Source organism: Chiloscyllium punctatum, chromosome 30, assembly GCF_047496795.1.
Source record: "Chiloscyllium punctatum isolate Juve2018m chromosome 30, sChiPun1.3, whole genome shotgun sequence".
NCBI classification, from domain to species: Eukaryota; Metazoa; Chordata; class Chondrichthyes; order Orectolobiformes; family Hemiscylliidae; genus Chiloscyllium; species Chiloscyllium punctatum.
Genome location: NC_092768.1, coordinates 12,272,796 through 12,288,453, shown reverse-complemented (window position 1 = coordinate 12,288,453; position 15,658 = coordinate 12,272,796). Strand labels below are relative to the sequence as shown.

Genomic DNA, 15,658 nt, shown 5'->3' with positions numbered 1-15,658 from the left:
AAACAAAGGAACCTTGTCGATTGTCCTTGAGGAGCTGAGAAGATTATGCAGAATCCCCTGGCCAACTGCTTGCTCTGGGAAGTTGGCATCAGACCCTGTCAGTGAGGGAGAGACTCAGGCAGGGATTTGGAAAATCACCACAGTGTGGAAACAGGCCATTCGGCCCACTGAGTCCGCACTGACTCTCCAAAGAGCATCCCACACAGACCCACTGTATCGTTCTAACCCTGCATTCCCCATGTCTAACCCACATAACCTGCACATCCCTGGACACTATGGGACAATTTCCCACGGCCAACCCACCCTAACCTGCACATCCCTGGGCACTATGGGACAATTTCCCATGGCCAACCCACCCTAACCTGCACATCCCTGGGCACTATGGGACAATTTCCCATGACCAATCCACCCTAACCTGCACATCCCTGGGCACTATGGGACTATTTCCCATGGCCAATCCATCCTAATCTGCACATCCCTGGGCACTATGGGACAATTTCCCATGGCCAATCCACCCTAACCTGCACATCCCTAGGCACTATGGGACAATTTCCCATGGCCAACCTACCCTAACCTGCACATCCCTGGGCACTATGGGACAATTTCCCAATGGCCAATCCACCCTAACCTGCACATCTTTGTGACTATGGGAGGAACCGGAGCACCCGGAGGAAACCCACGCTGACACGGGGAGAATGTGCAAACTTCGCTCAGACAGTCACCCGAGGGTGGGATCGAACCCGGGTCCCTGGCACCGTGAGGCAGCAGTGCTAACCACTGAGCCACCGTGACGTGTGATTGACTCAATCCAATCATTTGGCTGATCAATCGCTTGATCCGAGGGGAGTGAATCTGTGGGATCCCCTACCACAAAGGGCTGTGGAGGCTGGGGCAGCCTGTAGTATATTCAAGGCCGAGAGAGGGAGTGAGAGAGAGAGAGAGAGGGATGTTTAATCAGGAAGGGAATCGAGGTTAAGGGGAAAAGGCAGGGAAGTGGAAAGGAGGATGGTCAGGATCAACCTCATTGAATGGCGGAGGAGACTGGATGGGCTGAATGGCCTCTATCTGCTCCTATATCTTATGGTTATTTTTGCTCACCTCCTCAGCGCAAGATGGTGTGACGCCAATACAAGAAGTAACTCCTTCTACATTGGGGTCATGGGTTCAAATTCCCCACATGGTAGCTGGTGGGATGTAAATTCAATCTATTGTCTGGAACAGTCAGAAAACTACCACCTTCAGGCACACACACCATGGGCCTCACTAAGGCCCTTTAGGGAGGGAAATCTGCTGTCCTTCCCCAGTCTGGCCTGCACGTAACTCCAGACCCACAGCAACGGGACTGACTCTTTTACTGCCCTGGGCAATGGCCAGGCGAGCCAGTCAGCTCAAGGGCAATTAGGGGTAGGCACCAACTTCTGGCCTTGCCCACGGTGTCCAGATCCCATGGAAGGGTAAGAACCTCTGGCAGGAGGAGGTTTGTAGGTTAGAGTGCCCCTGCACAGACCTGACCTCACACTGTCACTCCCACTGCAGTACTGAGGGAATGCTGCACTGCCATTGATGCTGCCCATCCTCTCTGAAGGATAGAAAGAATTCTGGGAAAGGCAAATCAGGGCAGGACTTACCCACTTAATGGTAAGGTCCTGGGGAGTGTTGCTGAACAAAGAGACCTTGGAATGCAGTTCATAGCTCCTTGAAAGTGGAGTCGCAGGTGGATAGGATAGTGAAGGCGGCGTTTGGTATGCTTTCCTTTATTGGTCAGAGTACTGAGTACAGGAGTTGGGAGGTCTTGTTGTGGCTGTACAAGACATTGGTTAGGCCACTGTTGGAATATTGTGCACAATTCTGGTCTCCTTCCTATCGGAAAGATGTTGTGAAACATGGAAGGGTTCAGAGAAGATTTACAAGGATGTTGCCGAGGTGGAGGGTTTGAGCTACAGGGAGAGGCTGAACAGGCTGGGGCTGTTTTCCCTGGAGTGTCGGAGGCTGAGGGGTGACCTTATAGAGATTTACAAAATTATGAGGGCCATGGATAGGATAAATAGATCCCTTTCCCTGGGGTGGTGGAGTCCAGAACTAGAGGGCATAGGCTTAAGGTGAGAGGGGAAAGATAATAAAAGAGACCTAAGGGATAACCTTTTCACCCAGAGGGTGGTATGTGTATGGAATGAGCTGCCAGAGGATGCGGTGGAGGCTGGTACAATTACAACATTTAAGAGGCATCTGGATGGGTATATGAATAGGAAGGGTTTGGAGGAATATGGGCCGGGTGCTGGCAGGTGGGACTAGATTGGGTTGGGATATCTGGTCAGCATGGACGGGTTGGGCCGAAGGGTCTGGTTTTGTGCTGTACAGCTCTGTGACTCGATGCTTTTAAGATCACAGAAAGCTCCCAGTCAATAACTTTCCCACCAACACCAACATCAGAATTTGGGCTTGTCTGGTCTGTAACTCTGCTGGACGTCTTGGGAGAGTTGAGGGTGAATGATTAACTCTGCGTGTACTCTGGAGTAGCAGTCAGTGCTGCTTTAACAGCATGATGTCCGAGCGTTCGTGAGGAGGGAGTGGAGTTGGCCATGTTTCTTTGTTCCCCGGTTAGTATCCTACAAGGATCGCAATGCAACAGTGCTATTGGCAAAGACCAAAGACCAAACAGCAGCGAACTCAGTGCCTCAGTCAAGGAATACCTCCATCAGAGATTGGAACAACGGCATTTCATGTTGCCTACACCCAAAAACAACTTGTGAAAACAACCGTCCGAGGGACCAGTTGGGAAATTATACCAGTGAGGAAAACAATTAGCAACATGCAAGTAAATGGAGTCTTTCCAAAGGATTAAGAAATCACTCTGTTGTGGCATTTTGACTCAACAGGCAAAGCATCATTACAGCAGAGAGAGAGAGAGAGAGAGAGAAAGAGAAAGGATATTCAGCCCATCCAACACATGCTAGCTCTCTGTCGATCCGTCCCAGTGCTCTGTCCCCATGGCACTTAACGTTTGTTCCCCTCAGGAGCGCATCCAATTTCCCTTTTCCGTTTCCAATTTTCCTTCCTTTCCCAATTTCCGTTGCCATCTACACTCCAGACCTACACCACCCCCCCATTACCACTCACAGCATCAAACAGGATCTCCATCAGCTATCCCCCTGCTCCCCGTTCCCACTCCCCCCATCCCTGACCACTGGCCTCTAACCCCCACCCAAACCCCGAGCCGGAGATTCATGGCTCTCCGCTCACCCCCCCTCCCCCCCAACCCCCACCCACGATCCCTGCTCCACCAGCCAATGGCAGCAGCTTATCGCAGTAGTCCTCGTCCTAGTCAGGCCTGACCGTAGACACCTCCATCGATGTCCCTTGTTTCAAAGGGAATTTCCCCATCCTCTCCCAGCCCCTGCCCACTCCCACTCCTCCCCCAGTCCCTGGGTGCGTGTCCTTTGCACCTCCTCAAAGCCCCTCACACACTCCCTGAAACCTGGGGAGACAGAACACTCCCCTTGGAACCTCACCACAACGTTCAAAACATACTCCAACAGGGATCCGGAACATTCCCTCCTGTACTCCGACAGGGATCTGGAACATTCTCACCTGCACTCCAACAGGGATCCAGAACATTCCCTTCTGTACTCCGACAGGGATCCAGAACATTCCCTCCCACACTCCAACAGGGATCCGGAACATTCCCTCCTGTACTCAGACAGGGATCCGGAATATTCCCTCCCATACTCCGATAGGGATCCGGAACAGTCCCTCATGTATTCCGACAGGGATCCGGAACAGTCCCTCCTGTACTCAGACAGGGATCCAGAACACTCCTCCCATGCTCCGACAGGAATCTCAAACACACCCTCCCGTACTCTGACAGGGATCCAGAACACTCCTCCCGTACTCCGACAGGAGTCCCAAATACTCCCTCCCGTACTCTGACAGGGATCCAGAACATTCCCTCCCGTACTCTGACAGGGATCCGGAACATTCCTTCCCGTACTCCAACAGGGATCCAGAACATTCCCTCCCGTACTCTGACAGGAATCTGGAACATTTCCTCCCGTACTCCAACAGGGATCCAGAACATTCCCTCACCTACTCCAACGGAGATCCAGAACATTCCCTCCTGCAACAACAGTTCCCCCCCAGTCCCTCATGAGACTGAAGCGGGTGAGTGAAGTGCCAGACTGGAGCCAGCCAGAGAGCAGGGGAACACTACCAAGGCAACACCCGCGTGGCTGGCATTGGCCACTCAGATGGTCAACAGCGCTAACAAGAACAGGCGGCCATTTCTATAGCCGCCCTCTGGGCGCCTGCTGTGCCCGACAGATGTTTCAGGAAGAAAGGGAGTGATGACTGTGCGAACATGGGGAAGAGGCAGCTAATTTCCACACAGCGACAAAGCCCCATTCCTGCCCGTCCCTAAATGGGCCATTTCAGACGGCACTGGTCTGGAGTTACATGTAGGCCCAGACCAGGGAAGGACAGCAGACCTCTCTCTCTCCCTGAAGTGAACCTGACAGGGTGGGGGTAGGGAGTTTCACGGACCACCTCACTGCGGGCAGCTCACCAGTGCAGGTTTACAAATTGCAGAGGAAGGGAGAAACCACCACCAGTCCATTCGGCCCACCATTTGGTGTGATTGCTACTGATCCGCTAAGTCCATGTCATTTTCCCATTCTCTCTGCAAACTCCTTAACCCTTTCAGGATCTCAAATTCCGTCAATTCGCAGACTCAGACAGCACGGACACTGACACCTCAGTCCAAACAGTCCATGGTTGGACTAATCCCAAATTCAACTAATCCCACCTGCCTGCTCCTGGCCCACATCCTTCCAAACCTTTCCTGACAATGAATATATCCAAATGTAATTAAAACGTTGTAATTGTACCCACATCCACCACTTCCTCAGGAAATTCATTCCACACACGAACCTGTGTGAAAAGTTAAAAATCACACCACACCAGGTTCTAGCCCAACAGGTTTATTTGGAAGCACTAGCTTTGGGAGCGCTGCTCCTTCATCAGGTGGTTGTGTGTGAAAAAGATGCCTCTCACGCCCTTTTTAAACCTCTCTCCTCTCATCTTAAAAATATGACCCCTAGTTTTGGACTCCCCGACCCCAGCGAAGATACCTTTGTCTATTTATCCTATCCGTGCCCCTCATGATTTTACAAACCTCTGGAAGGTCTCCCCTCAATCTCCGATACTCGGGCGGCACGGTGGCACAGTGGTTAGCACTGTTGCCTCACAGCGCCAGAGACCCGGGTTCAATTCCCGCCTCAGGCGACTGACTGTGTGGAGTTTGCACATCCTCCCAGTGTCTGCGTGGGCCCCCTCCGGGTGCTCCGGTTTCCTCCCACAGTCCAAAAATGTGTAAGGGGTAAATGTAGGGGTCTGGGTGGGTTGCGCTTCAGCGGGTCGGTGGGGACTTGTTGGGCTGAAGGGCCTGTTTCCACACTGTAATGTGATCTAATCCAGCTCCAGGGAAAACAGCCTCAGCCTGTTCAGCCTCTCCCTCCATTCCCGGGCAACATCCTGGTAAATCGTTTCTGAACCCTCTCCAGTTTAATAACGTCCTTCCTGTAGCAGTACTCCAGAAGTGGTCCTGTAAACATATTCACCACCTTATTTGGTCGGGTTAGGGACAGGGCTGAGGGAAGCAATCTCTCTCAGTTCAGTCCGAAACGGGCTGACCCATACAGCCTGACCTCATGACCCCTTGTTCTCCCACTCTCGCTTGCTGGGGCTGGGCGGGGTGAGGGGGGGGGGGGGGGGGGGTGACATTATCTGCATGTCCACTCTGTCCCCTGGGATGGAGGGATTGTCTGACGTGCAACGGATGGGACCCTACCCACTGGAGTTGAGAGGAACGAGAAGAGATCGCAGTGTAACACATCGGGGCTTGACAGGGTCAGTGCTGAGGGGATGTCCGGCCCAAGAAATCCACACTAACCCTCCAACGATTCAATGGGCCGAATGGCCTAATTTCTGCTCCTATGTCAGACGGTCTGTCCCAATCCGATAAAACCTCCGAGAACCACCTCAAATACATCACAGCCTTCCTTAAACAGGGAGACCAGAACAGCTCACGGTATTCCAGACGTGATGCTCACAGAGAGAAATGAAAGAGAGAATCTTTACTTTCTCCAGCAAGAACTGAAGCTGCTGGAGAAACTCAGCAGGTCTGAGGAGATGGAAACTGAGCTAACGTTTCGAAGCAGGTGACCCTCCCTCCAGCAGTTTCTGTTTTTGATTCGGATTCCCAGCCTCTGAGATTCTTCCCCTTTCATCCTTTATACTTCTGTTCAATCCCACTCGGAATCCACAATGACGTTCCCGGTTACCTGCTCTGCCTGCTGACTAGCTGGCTTTGACTTTGCATCCTCTGGGTTTTTTGGGGGTAATCTTTGGCCACATCGTGGATGAAATAATAACGAACGTTATTGTTCAGGAGCCCGCTGGTGCACTGACAGGGTCTGTACCACCCCGGAGGGGGGGCAGTCATGGTGATTGACAGCATCGAAACAGGCCCTTCGGCCCAACTTGCCTGTGCCAGTCCTTGGCGAACAGATGTAGAACAAGCACATGATTCTGGCACTGCCATCAATCAGATAGGATGAAGGAGTGAAAGATAGACAGGGTGTGGGTGAGAACCTAACATAGCAAGAGGCCAGTCCTCTACCTGACCTCCCCCCCTCAACCTCACCACTACCACCACTACCATTCCTCAAGCCTCAGCTCGGTGGATATTTGGTTGGGCAATCGCAATACTTTACAGGAGAGTCAAACCGAAATGTTTAAGATGCTTTAAAGGAATTGCTCAACACTTCTCTCTCGGCATTGAGTTGGATGATCAACCCCTGAACGGCAGAACATATTGGAGGGGTCGAATGGCCTACTCCTGCTCCTTTTGAGTTAACCCATTGTCTCCTAACCAAACTGCTCAGAGATGTCATGACACACCCCCTTCCAACCCCACACCCCTTGGAGCAAGTGGGACTTGAACACGGGCCTCCCGGTCCAAGGTTGGGGACACTACCACCCGCTCCTAACCACGAACGTTTCCTGGCTTTCCTGTTGCAATGCCACCCCGTTCGGAAGGAGGGACAGAGGGGACGGGGCTGTATTACTGAGACGGTGGTGCTGAGAAGCTCAGTCAATGGCCTGGAGTCACGGGTTCAAACCTTGACACAGCGGCTGCTGCAACACTGGGCTCCAGTTAAGAAAACGTCCATAAAGTTGCCTTGAAACCACCAAATTACAGGTTCTGTAACTCAGCTCAGGGTCGGAATTGCGACTTGCAAGGAAACATTGCCACGGCATTTTCTATCTCAGTCAGAACCCGTCACGTTCGCTAATCTGCCGTCCTTCCCCAGTTTGACCAGCCGTGACTCCAGACCCCATGGTCTCGGGGCTGACTGTCAACTTCCCTCTGAGCTGGTCACTCAGACCAAGGGGCAATTAGGGACGAGCAGTGAACTCTGACCTCATCGGTGATGCCCACATCCTGTGACAGAGTAAATAAAATCGTAGGGTCCAGGATCAAATTCTGCGGGTGGTACAAATGGACCGCTGCACTGTCTCCCTGAGCAAACATTAACCTGTCACCCCTGGGGCAAGTATGAAAGATCTCAAACCAACCCCCTCAGAGAGGCCATTCGGCCCCTCAAGCAACTCTGTCCTTCAAGTGGCTGGGTTTTATCTGACAGACCCCCACTCCCTTGCCCCTGTGTGTCAGAGTTCACCTTTCTGAAAAGGCAGGGTATCCCATCTCCCTTACCCTTAATCTATCCCGAAAACTTTCACAAGAAAATATTCCTAGAGATATAAATTATAGGGAGTGGCTGAGACTTCTTTCACTGGAGTGTCAGGAGGTGACCATGTAGACGTTTATAAAATCACAAGGTGTGGGGGGGGGTCAATACATAAGGGGCTTCTCCCCAGAATGGGGGAGTTCAAGACTGGGGGGCAGATTTTTAAGGTGAGAGGACAGAGGTTTAAAAAAGACATGGGGGCGATTTTCTTTTTAAACAGAGGGTGTGGAATGAGCTTCCTGAGGAAGTGGTGGATGTGGGTACAGGTACAAGTTTTAAAAGACTTTTGGATAAGGACAGGGAGGGGAAGATTTGGAGGGATATGGGCCAGGAGCAGGCAGGTGGGACTAGTTTAGTTTGGGATTAGGGATGGCACGGACTGGTTGGGCTGAAGGGTCTAAGTGACTAGGGAAGGGGACAATAAACACCGTCCCAGCGTCCCAAGTAGGAATTTCAAAGATGGGTGCCATCGCTGTTTTGTGCGAGCTGTCTGCGTGTAAATTGGGCACACTGGCGGGAACAGGGCTGCCCCAGGGGTAGGATGGCACAGATGTGATTGGCCGAGTGGCCTCATATGGTGGCGCCAACACCTTGACCCTTCCCAGCCAACCGTCCACCCTTTGGGGTGGGGGGGGGAGGGAGAGGAGGAGGAGAAAACAAAGTGGTGCTACGATCTGAGGTGGTGACAGGAGATATACAAATGCAATACAATTATTTTAATTTGGGTGACACAGTTTCAGAAAAATAAATCACGGCAGAGCACAATTCATAAAGTCCAGTCTATGACTAGGAGTGATATTACCTGGTGGAGAGGTCACTGAACGAGCCTCCGTGGAGAAGACGGATTTTACAGAACAGGATCCCATTCACGAAAGGTACAGCTGAGAGTTCCTCCAGGGTCAGGGTCACCAGGAACTTAAACTTCTTTCTCTTCATCAGAAAAGCCATCAGGGAATCGAGGAGGGGTGGGGAACAACAGGAAGGAGGTAGAGAGGTGGGGAATGGGGTTTGCAGGGTGATAAGGCAAAGGGGTAAACTCTCTGGCTCTCTCTCTCTCTGGCTGTGTGTATGTGTCTCTCCCAGTCTGGCTGGATGACTCAGTCACTTTCGATTGCGGAAGGATCCTAGTCCAGCCTCCTATCCAACCCCTCCAAACCCTGACTGAAGGGAGAGAATCACAGCCAGCAAGTCAGAAGGTGCTCCAATAAAAGAGAGAGAGAGAAAGATTGTTGGTGGGGGTGAAAGTTCAGTTCAACTGGACTGGAGTCGACACTACAAATCACACCCACAGAGAGAGAGAGAGAGAGAGAGTAGCTCTCAAAGCTAGACCAGTCTCAAACACACAGACACCCCTCTCTCTCTCTCTCTCTCTCTCTGCCTCCTGCCTATTTATACCAAGAGATATTTTTAAAACAAAATAGATGTGACTCAGGGTCAGACTTGAATTCCCCCACAGCAACTGCTGATGAATCTTACAGAGTCATTTCCAGCTAAGAGTTCCTGCTGCTTTAATCATCAGAGGGAACACTCTCACTCTCTCTCTCTCTCTCTCTCTGTGATGGAGGACACCCAATAGTTAAACGTTGCAGCTATGTTTTCTGTCTATCTATCTATCTATCTGTCTGTCTGTCTGTCTGTCTATCTGTCTGTCTGTCTGTCTATCTATCTACCTATCTATCTATCTGTCTATCTCTATGTATTTCTCTCTCTCTCTCTCTCTCTCTGTAAAAGGTTGGGTTAGCATTATACCCACTCCTGACCTCTCACCTTGCCTGGGGAGTTTGCAAAAACAACAGATCTCCACCAACCCACTGTCATCTCCCCAGGTCCCCCCACACCCAGCCCAACTCTGCGATCAGATCATTACCACGTTAACCTCCAGCCCAGCCCTGCTGAGGATCAAAGAATCGAGTTTCCAAACACACCATCTATTTACTCTAATCTGAGGAGTTCTTTACTGCAAATGGCTATGGAGGGAATTGACTGACTGATTGATTGATTGGCCCGTGTACTGAAGCACAGTGTACGTGCTTTGTTGACGAGCAGTCCAGGCAGATCATGGTCAGCAAGGATGTGCAGATCAGAGAGACCTAGACAGAGGCAGACAGGTTACACTGCTTATTGATGCTAGAGAGTCCATCCATCAGTCTAACAGCGGCTGGGGGGAAGCTGTTCCTGAACCTGCTGGTGCGTGTGTTCGACGTTCTGGGCCTTCTGCCTGATGGAAAAGGTTGCAATGGGTCTTTGATGATGTTGGCAGCCTTTCCCCGTCAGTGAGCTGTGTAACTGGGGTCTGTGGTGGGAAGGTGGCCTCCTGTGCTGGTCTGGGCTGTGCCCACCACCCTCTGTCGTTTCTCACAGTCCCTGGGCAGAGCAGGTGCCGTCCCAGACTGTAACACACCCGGACAGTCCCCTCCCAATGGTGCATCTGTCGGAGTTGGTGAGGGGGCCGTATGGATCATACTGAAGGGCCTGGGTCCTCCTGAGGAAGAAGAGGCGTTGTTGTGCCTTCGTAACATCTCCATGGGTAATCCAGGACAGGCTGTTGGTTATTGTCACTCGGAGGAAGTTGACACTGTCCACCCTCTCCACCTCTGCTCCTTTGATGTAGATGGGGAGGGGTATTCTCCTCCTTTCTCCCTGAGGTTAATGCTCAGTTCTTCAGACACTGGGAAAGAGATTGTTCTCATCACACCAGGTCAGCAAGCCCTCTGTCTCCTTCCTGTATTCTGACTCATCGTTGTTTGATATTCCAGAGTGGTGCTGGAAAAGCACAGCATCCAAGGAGCTGTCGACATTTCGGGCATAAGCCCTTCATCAGGGCTTTATCACCTTCCAGATGAAAAGCTTCTGCCCGAAACGTCGACTCTCCTGCTCCTCGGATGCTGCCTGACCTGCTGTGCTTTTCCTCTTGACACTGAGCTCCAGCATCTACAGCCCTCACTCTTTCCGAGTTGTTTGACATCCATCCTACCATGGTGGAGTCGTCAGTGAACTTGTAGATGGGAGAGGCAGGACTTGAGGGAACTTAAGGGAAGGTTCTTTTACACCCAGAGGAGCTGGAATGAAGCCGAAATCCCCACCATGTTTTAAAAGTCACGTCTTACTCTCGTACTGTAACTGGTGAAGGTAAGGCTGAGGAGAGAAGGATATCAGCTACTTCTCACCAGTGGGCTGAATGGCCTCAACCCCTGCTGGGAATCTCCACCCTTTCTACGAAAAGCTGTCGCAGTTCCACAAACCTATGGAAACTCAGTCCTTGAGTCCGTTCAAGGTAGAAACCAATAGGATTGTGAGGAGCCCAATGGCCCAAAAGGATGGGGACCCAGCTCTGAAACACAGCATCGAGACAGCTGGGAGAGGCAGAGCGAGGACAGGATTTAATCAATTAACTCCAGGATTAAATAATTAAAACAAACTGTTCCCTTTGATCAGTGCCCCCACACTGCACCAAATCTTCACCAGAGTCCGGAAACAGCAGGGGCTGGAAAACCTACAACATTGATTTCTACAAAGTCAAATATTTGAACAATATGTTTATAACTATTTGGATAAGCATTGTTTTAAACTGAACTGGACTCACCACATAAACACAGCGGCTACAGGAGCAGGGTCAGAGGCTGGGGATCCTGCAGCGAGGAACTCCCCTCCTGACTCCCCCCCCCAAAAGCCTGTCCCACCATCTACAAGGCACAAGGCAGGAAGTTGAGGGAATACTCCCCACTTTCCCCGGATGGGGGCAGCTCCAACAACACTCAAGAAGCTCAACACCATCCAGGGACAAAGCAGCCCCCACTTGATTGGCACAACATCCACAAACATCCCCTCCCTCCACCCCCTCGATGCTTAGTAACAGCAGTGTGTACCATCTACACGATACCCTGCAGAAACTCCCCAAACATCCCCTCCCTCCACCCCCCGTCGCTCAGTAACAGCAGTGTGTACCATCTACAAGATACCCTGCAGAAACTCCCCAAACATCCCCTCCCTCCACCCCCCAACACTCAGTAACAGCAGTGTGTACCATCTACAAGATACCCTGCAGAAACTCACCAAACATCCCCTCCCTCCACCCCCCGACGCTCAGTAACAGCAGTGTGTACCATCTACAAGATACCCTGCAGAAACTCCCCAAACATCCCCTCCCTCCACCCCCCGACGCTCAGTAACAGCAGTGTGTACCATCTACAAGATACCCTGCAGAAACTCCCCAAACATCCCCTCCCTCCACCCCCCGACGCTCAGTAACAGCAGTGTGTACCATCTACAAGATACCCTGCAGAAACTCACCAAAGACCCTGAGACAGCACCTTCCAAACCCATGGCCACTTCCATCCAGAAGGACAAGGGGCAGCAGATCCATGGGAACACCATCCCCTGCAAGTTCCCCTCCGAGCCCCTCCCCATCCCGACTTGGAAATATATCGGCCGTTCCTTCAGTGTGGCTGGGTCCCAATCCTGGAATTCCCTCCCTAAGGGACATTGTGGGTCTACCCACAGCACATGGACTGCAGTGGTTCAAGAAGGCAGCTCACCCCCACCTTCTCAAGGGGGGGGCAACTAGGGACAGGGGCAGGAAATGCAGCTCACCCCAACCTTCTCAAGGGGGGCAACTAGGGACAGAGGCAGGAAATGCAGCTCACCCCCACCTTCTCAAGAGGGGGCAACTAGGGACAGGGGCAGGAAATGCAGCTCACCCCCACCTTCTCAAGAGGGGGCAACTAGGGACAGGGGCAGGAAATGCAGCTCACCCCCTAGCTTCTCAAGGGGGGGGGGTGTCAACTAGGGACAGGGGCAAATAAATGCTGAGCCCAGCCAGTGACACCACATCCCAGGAGTGAATTTTTAAATTCCTGTCCCTTGTAACCTTCTCCCAGAGATTGTATGTGCCTTACCATCAATTATGGATGGTGTACACCAGCCTAGAACTCCCATATCCCAATATCCAATGGACATCAGCCTCTGAGATCCCTAGTCCCATAGGTTGACAGGAGAGTTGGGGCTTAGAGTTATGGGAAATGTAGGGGGTGTTTAACGCTAGACAAAACAATCGCAAGTGTGAGGACACTGGCTTTGAAGGGAAAAGGCTAGTGATGACAGGGGTGTGTGAGAGGTAGAGTGGCTCACTCAATAATTCTTCACCTCCTGTGCCTAGCTTCACCGGTAACAGGTGACAGTGTCCCTGGTTCCTGGCTCAGTGCAGTTACCCAGGTAAATCATCGACAGCCCATTACAGTCCACGTACTCAGCTTGAGATCATTGAGCAGGGATCAGTGATTGTGTGACGCAGGACTGCCCATTGTTTTCTCAATATTCTTTCACAGGACGAGCATGTCACTGGGAAACGCTCACCCCTAATTGCCACTTGAAATAGGGAGGTGATGTCTTAGTGGCATTATCACTCGACTATGAATCCCCCAGAATCCCAGTTCATGTTCTGGGGACCCGGGTTCAAGTTCTACCACATGGAATTTGAATTCAATAAAAAGCTGGAATGAGGTGTCTGATGATGACCATGTTGTTGGGAAAACCCTTCAGGTTCACTAATGTCCTTTAGGGAAGGACACTGCCATCCTTACCTGGTCTGGCCTATGTGTGACTCCAGACCCACAGCAATGGGGGTGACTCTCAGCTGGCCTCTGAAAAGGCCCAGCAAGCTGTACCAATCGCTACCAAATATTTCAAGGACAGCTGGGGACAGGCAAGAAATACTGGGGGATGTCCCACAAACAAATTAGGACAGGGACTGCTCAGCCCATTTCACGGGGTAATTGTAACATCAACCACATCACTGGGGGTTTGGAGTCACATGTAGGTCAGACTGGGTGAGGAGGGTGGATTCCCCTCCACAAAGGGCATCAATAGACCAGATATTTTCACAGCAATTGATGGCACTGTGTGATGAGTTAATGAACAGCACCTCTGTGTTACAGAGTTTTCTGATTTAACTGAGTTGAAACTCTGTGCCTAGACTTGAATCCCTGTCCACAGAGCATTCCCCTGGGTCACAGGGAGATAACCCCGGCACCCCCAGTGTCTCGGCCTCAACATACTCACCTCCATTTCCAGTTGCCATCAACTCATTTTAATACCTGGAACCCAAGTCGCTTTTAAAGACGGAAATTATGTCCCTAATAAAAGGCTGCAACAATCCCTCAGACACAGACCTGAGGCACGTTCAGGAAACAAACGTGGGATAACTGGTATTGACACCTGTCAACTGAGTCAGGAACGAAAGAACTCAGAGCTCGTTCCCCACGGCCAATCCACCCTAACCTGCACATCCCTGGGCACTATGGGACAATTTCCCATGGCCAATCCACCCTAACCTGCACATCCCTGGGCACTATGGGACAATTTCCCATGGCCAATCCACCCTAACCTACACATCCCTGGGCTCTATGGGACAATTCCCCATGGCCAATCCACCCTAACCTACACATCCCTGGGCACTATGGGACAATTTCCCATGGCAAATCCACCCTAACCTACACATCCCTGGACACTATGGGACAATTCCCCATGGCCAATTTACCCTAATCTGCACATTCCTGGACACTATGGGACAATTTCCCATGGCCAATCCACCCTAACCTACACATCCCTGGGCACTATGGGACAATTTCCCATGGCCAATCCACCCTAACCTACACATCCCTGGACACTATGGGACAATTTCCCATGGCCAATCCACCCTAACCTACACATCCCTGGACACTATGGGACAATTTCCCATGGCCAATTCACCCTAACCTACACATCCCTGGGCACTATGGGACAATTTCCCATGGCCAATCCACCCTAACCTACACATCCCTGGGCACTATGGGACAATTTCCCATGGCCAATCCACCCTAACCTACACATCCCTGGGCACTATGGGACAATTTCCCATGGCCAATCCACCCTAACCTATACATCCCTGGGCACTATGGGACAATTTCCCATGGCCAATCCATCCTAACCTCCACATCCCTGGACACTATGGGACAATTTCCCATGGCCAATCCACCCTAACCTATACATCCCTGGGCACTATGGGACAATTTCCCATGGCCAATCCACCCTAACCTGCACATCCCTAGGACACTATGGGACAATTTCCCATGGCCACTTCACCCTAATCTGCACATTCCTGGACTCAATGGGGCAATTTCCCATGGCCAATCCACCCTAACCTACACATCCCTGGGCACTATGGGACAATTTACCATGGCCAATCCACCCTAACCTACACATCCCTGGACACTATGGGACAATTTCCCATGGTCAATCCACCCTAACCTGCACAGCCCTGGACACTATGGGACAATTTCCCATGGTCAATCCACCCTAACCTGCACAGCCCTGGGCACTATGGGACAATTTCCCATGACCAATCCACCCTAACCTACACATCCCTGGACACTATGGGACAATTTCCCATGGTCAATCCACCCTAACCTGCACAGCCCTGGGCACTATGGGACAATTTCCCATGGCCAATTTACCCTAATCTGCACATTCCTGGACTCAATGGGGCAAATTTCCATGGCCAATCCACCCTAACCTACACATCCCTGAACACTGTGGGGCAAGTTCCCATGGCCAATCCGCCCAACCTGCACGTCTTTGGACTGTGGGAAGAAACCCACGCAGACACGGGGAGAATGTACAATTGTCACATTGAGCCCTCATGATGCTCCCCTCTCAATCTGAAACCTTTCAATTAGACTTTTGTTTTGTGAGTCACTTCACTCTCCAGGAACCTATCCTTCCACATACATTATATTAATTAAGCCTCTGGATTTGATTCCAGCCTGTATCTCACTCCTGCGTCGTCCTTACTACATATTTCTACATCAGAGGTTGCC

The 15,658-nt window shown here is 51.4% G+C and overlaps 1 protein-coding gene across 1 annotated transcript in view; it reads right to left on the bottom strand.

The window, feature by feature from the left end:
• The window catches only part of LOC140455170 (early estrogen-induced gene 1 protein-like), a 33,343-nt gene extending 24,215 nt beyond the window's left edge, over positions 1-9,128 (bottom strand). Inside the window, exon 1 of the mRNA XM_072549871.1 lies at positions 8,608-9,128. Within this exon, the coding sequence (XP_072405972.1) occupies positions 8,608-8,753 (146 nt within the window). The 5' untranslated portion in view covers positions 8,754-9,128. The remainder of the gene's footprint in view (positions 1-8,607) is intronic.
• Between the last annotated feature and the right edge of the window lie 6,530 nt (positions 9,129-15,658).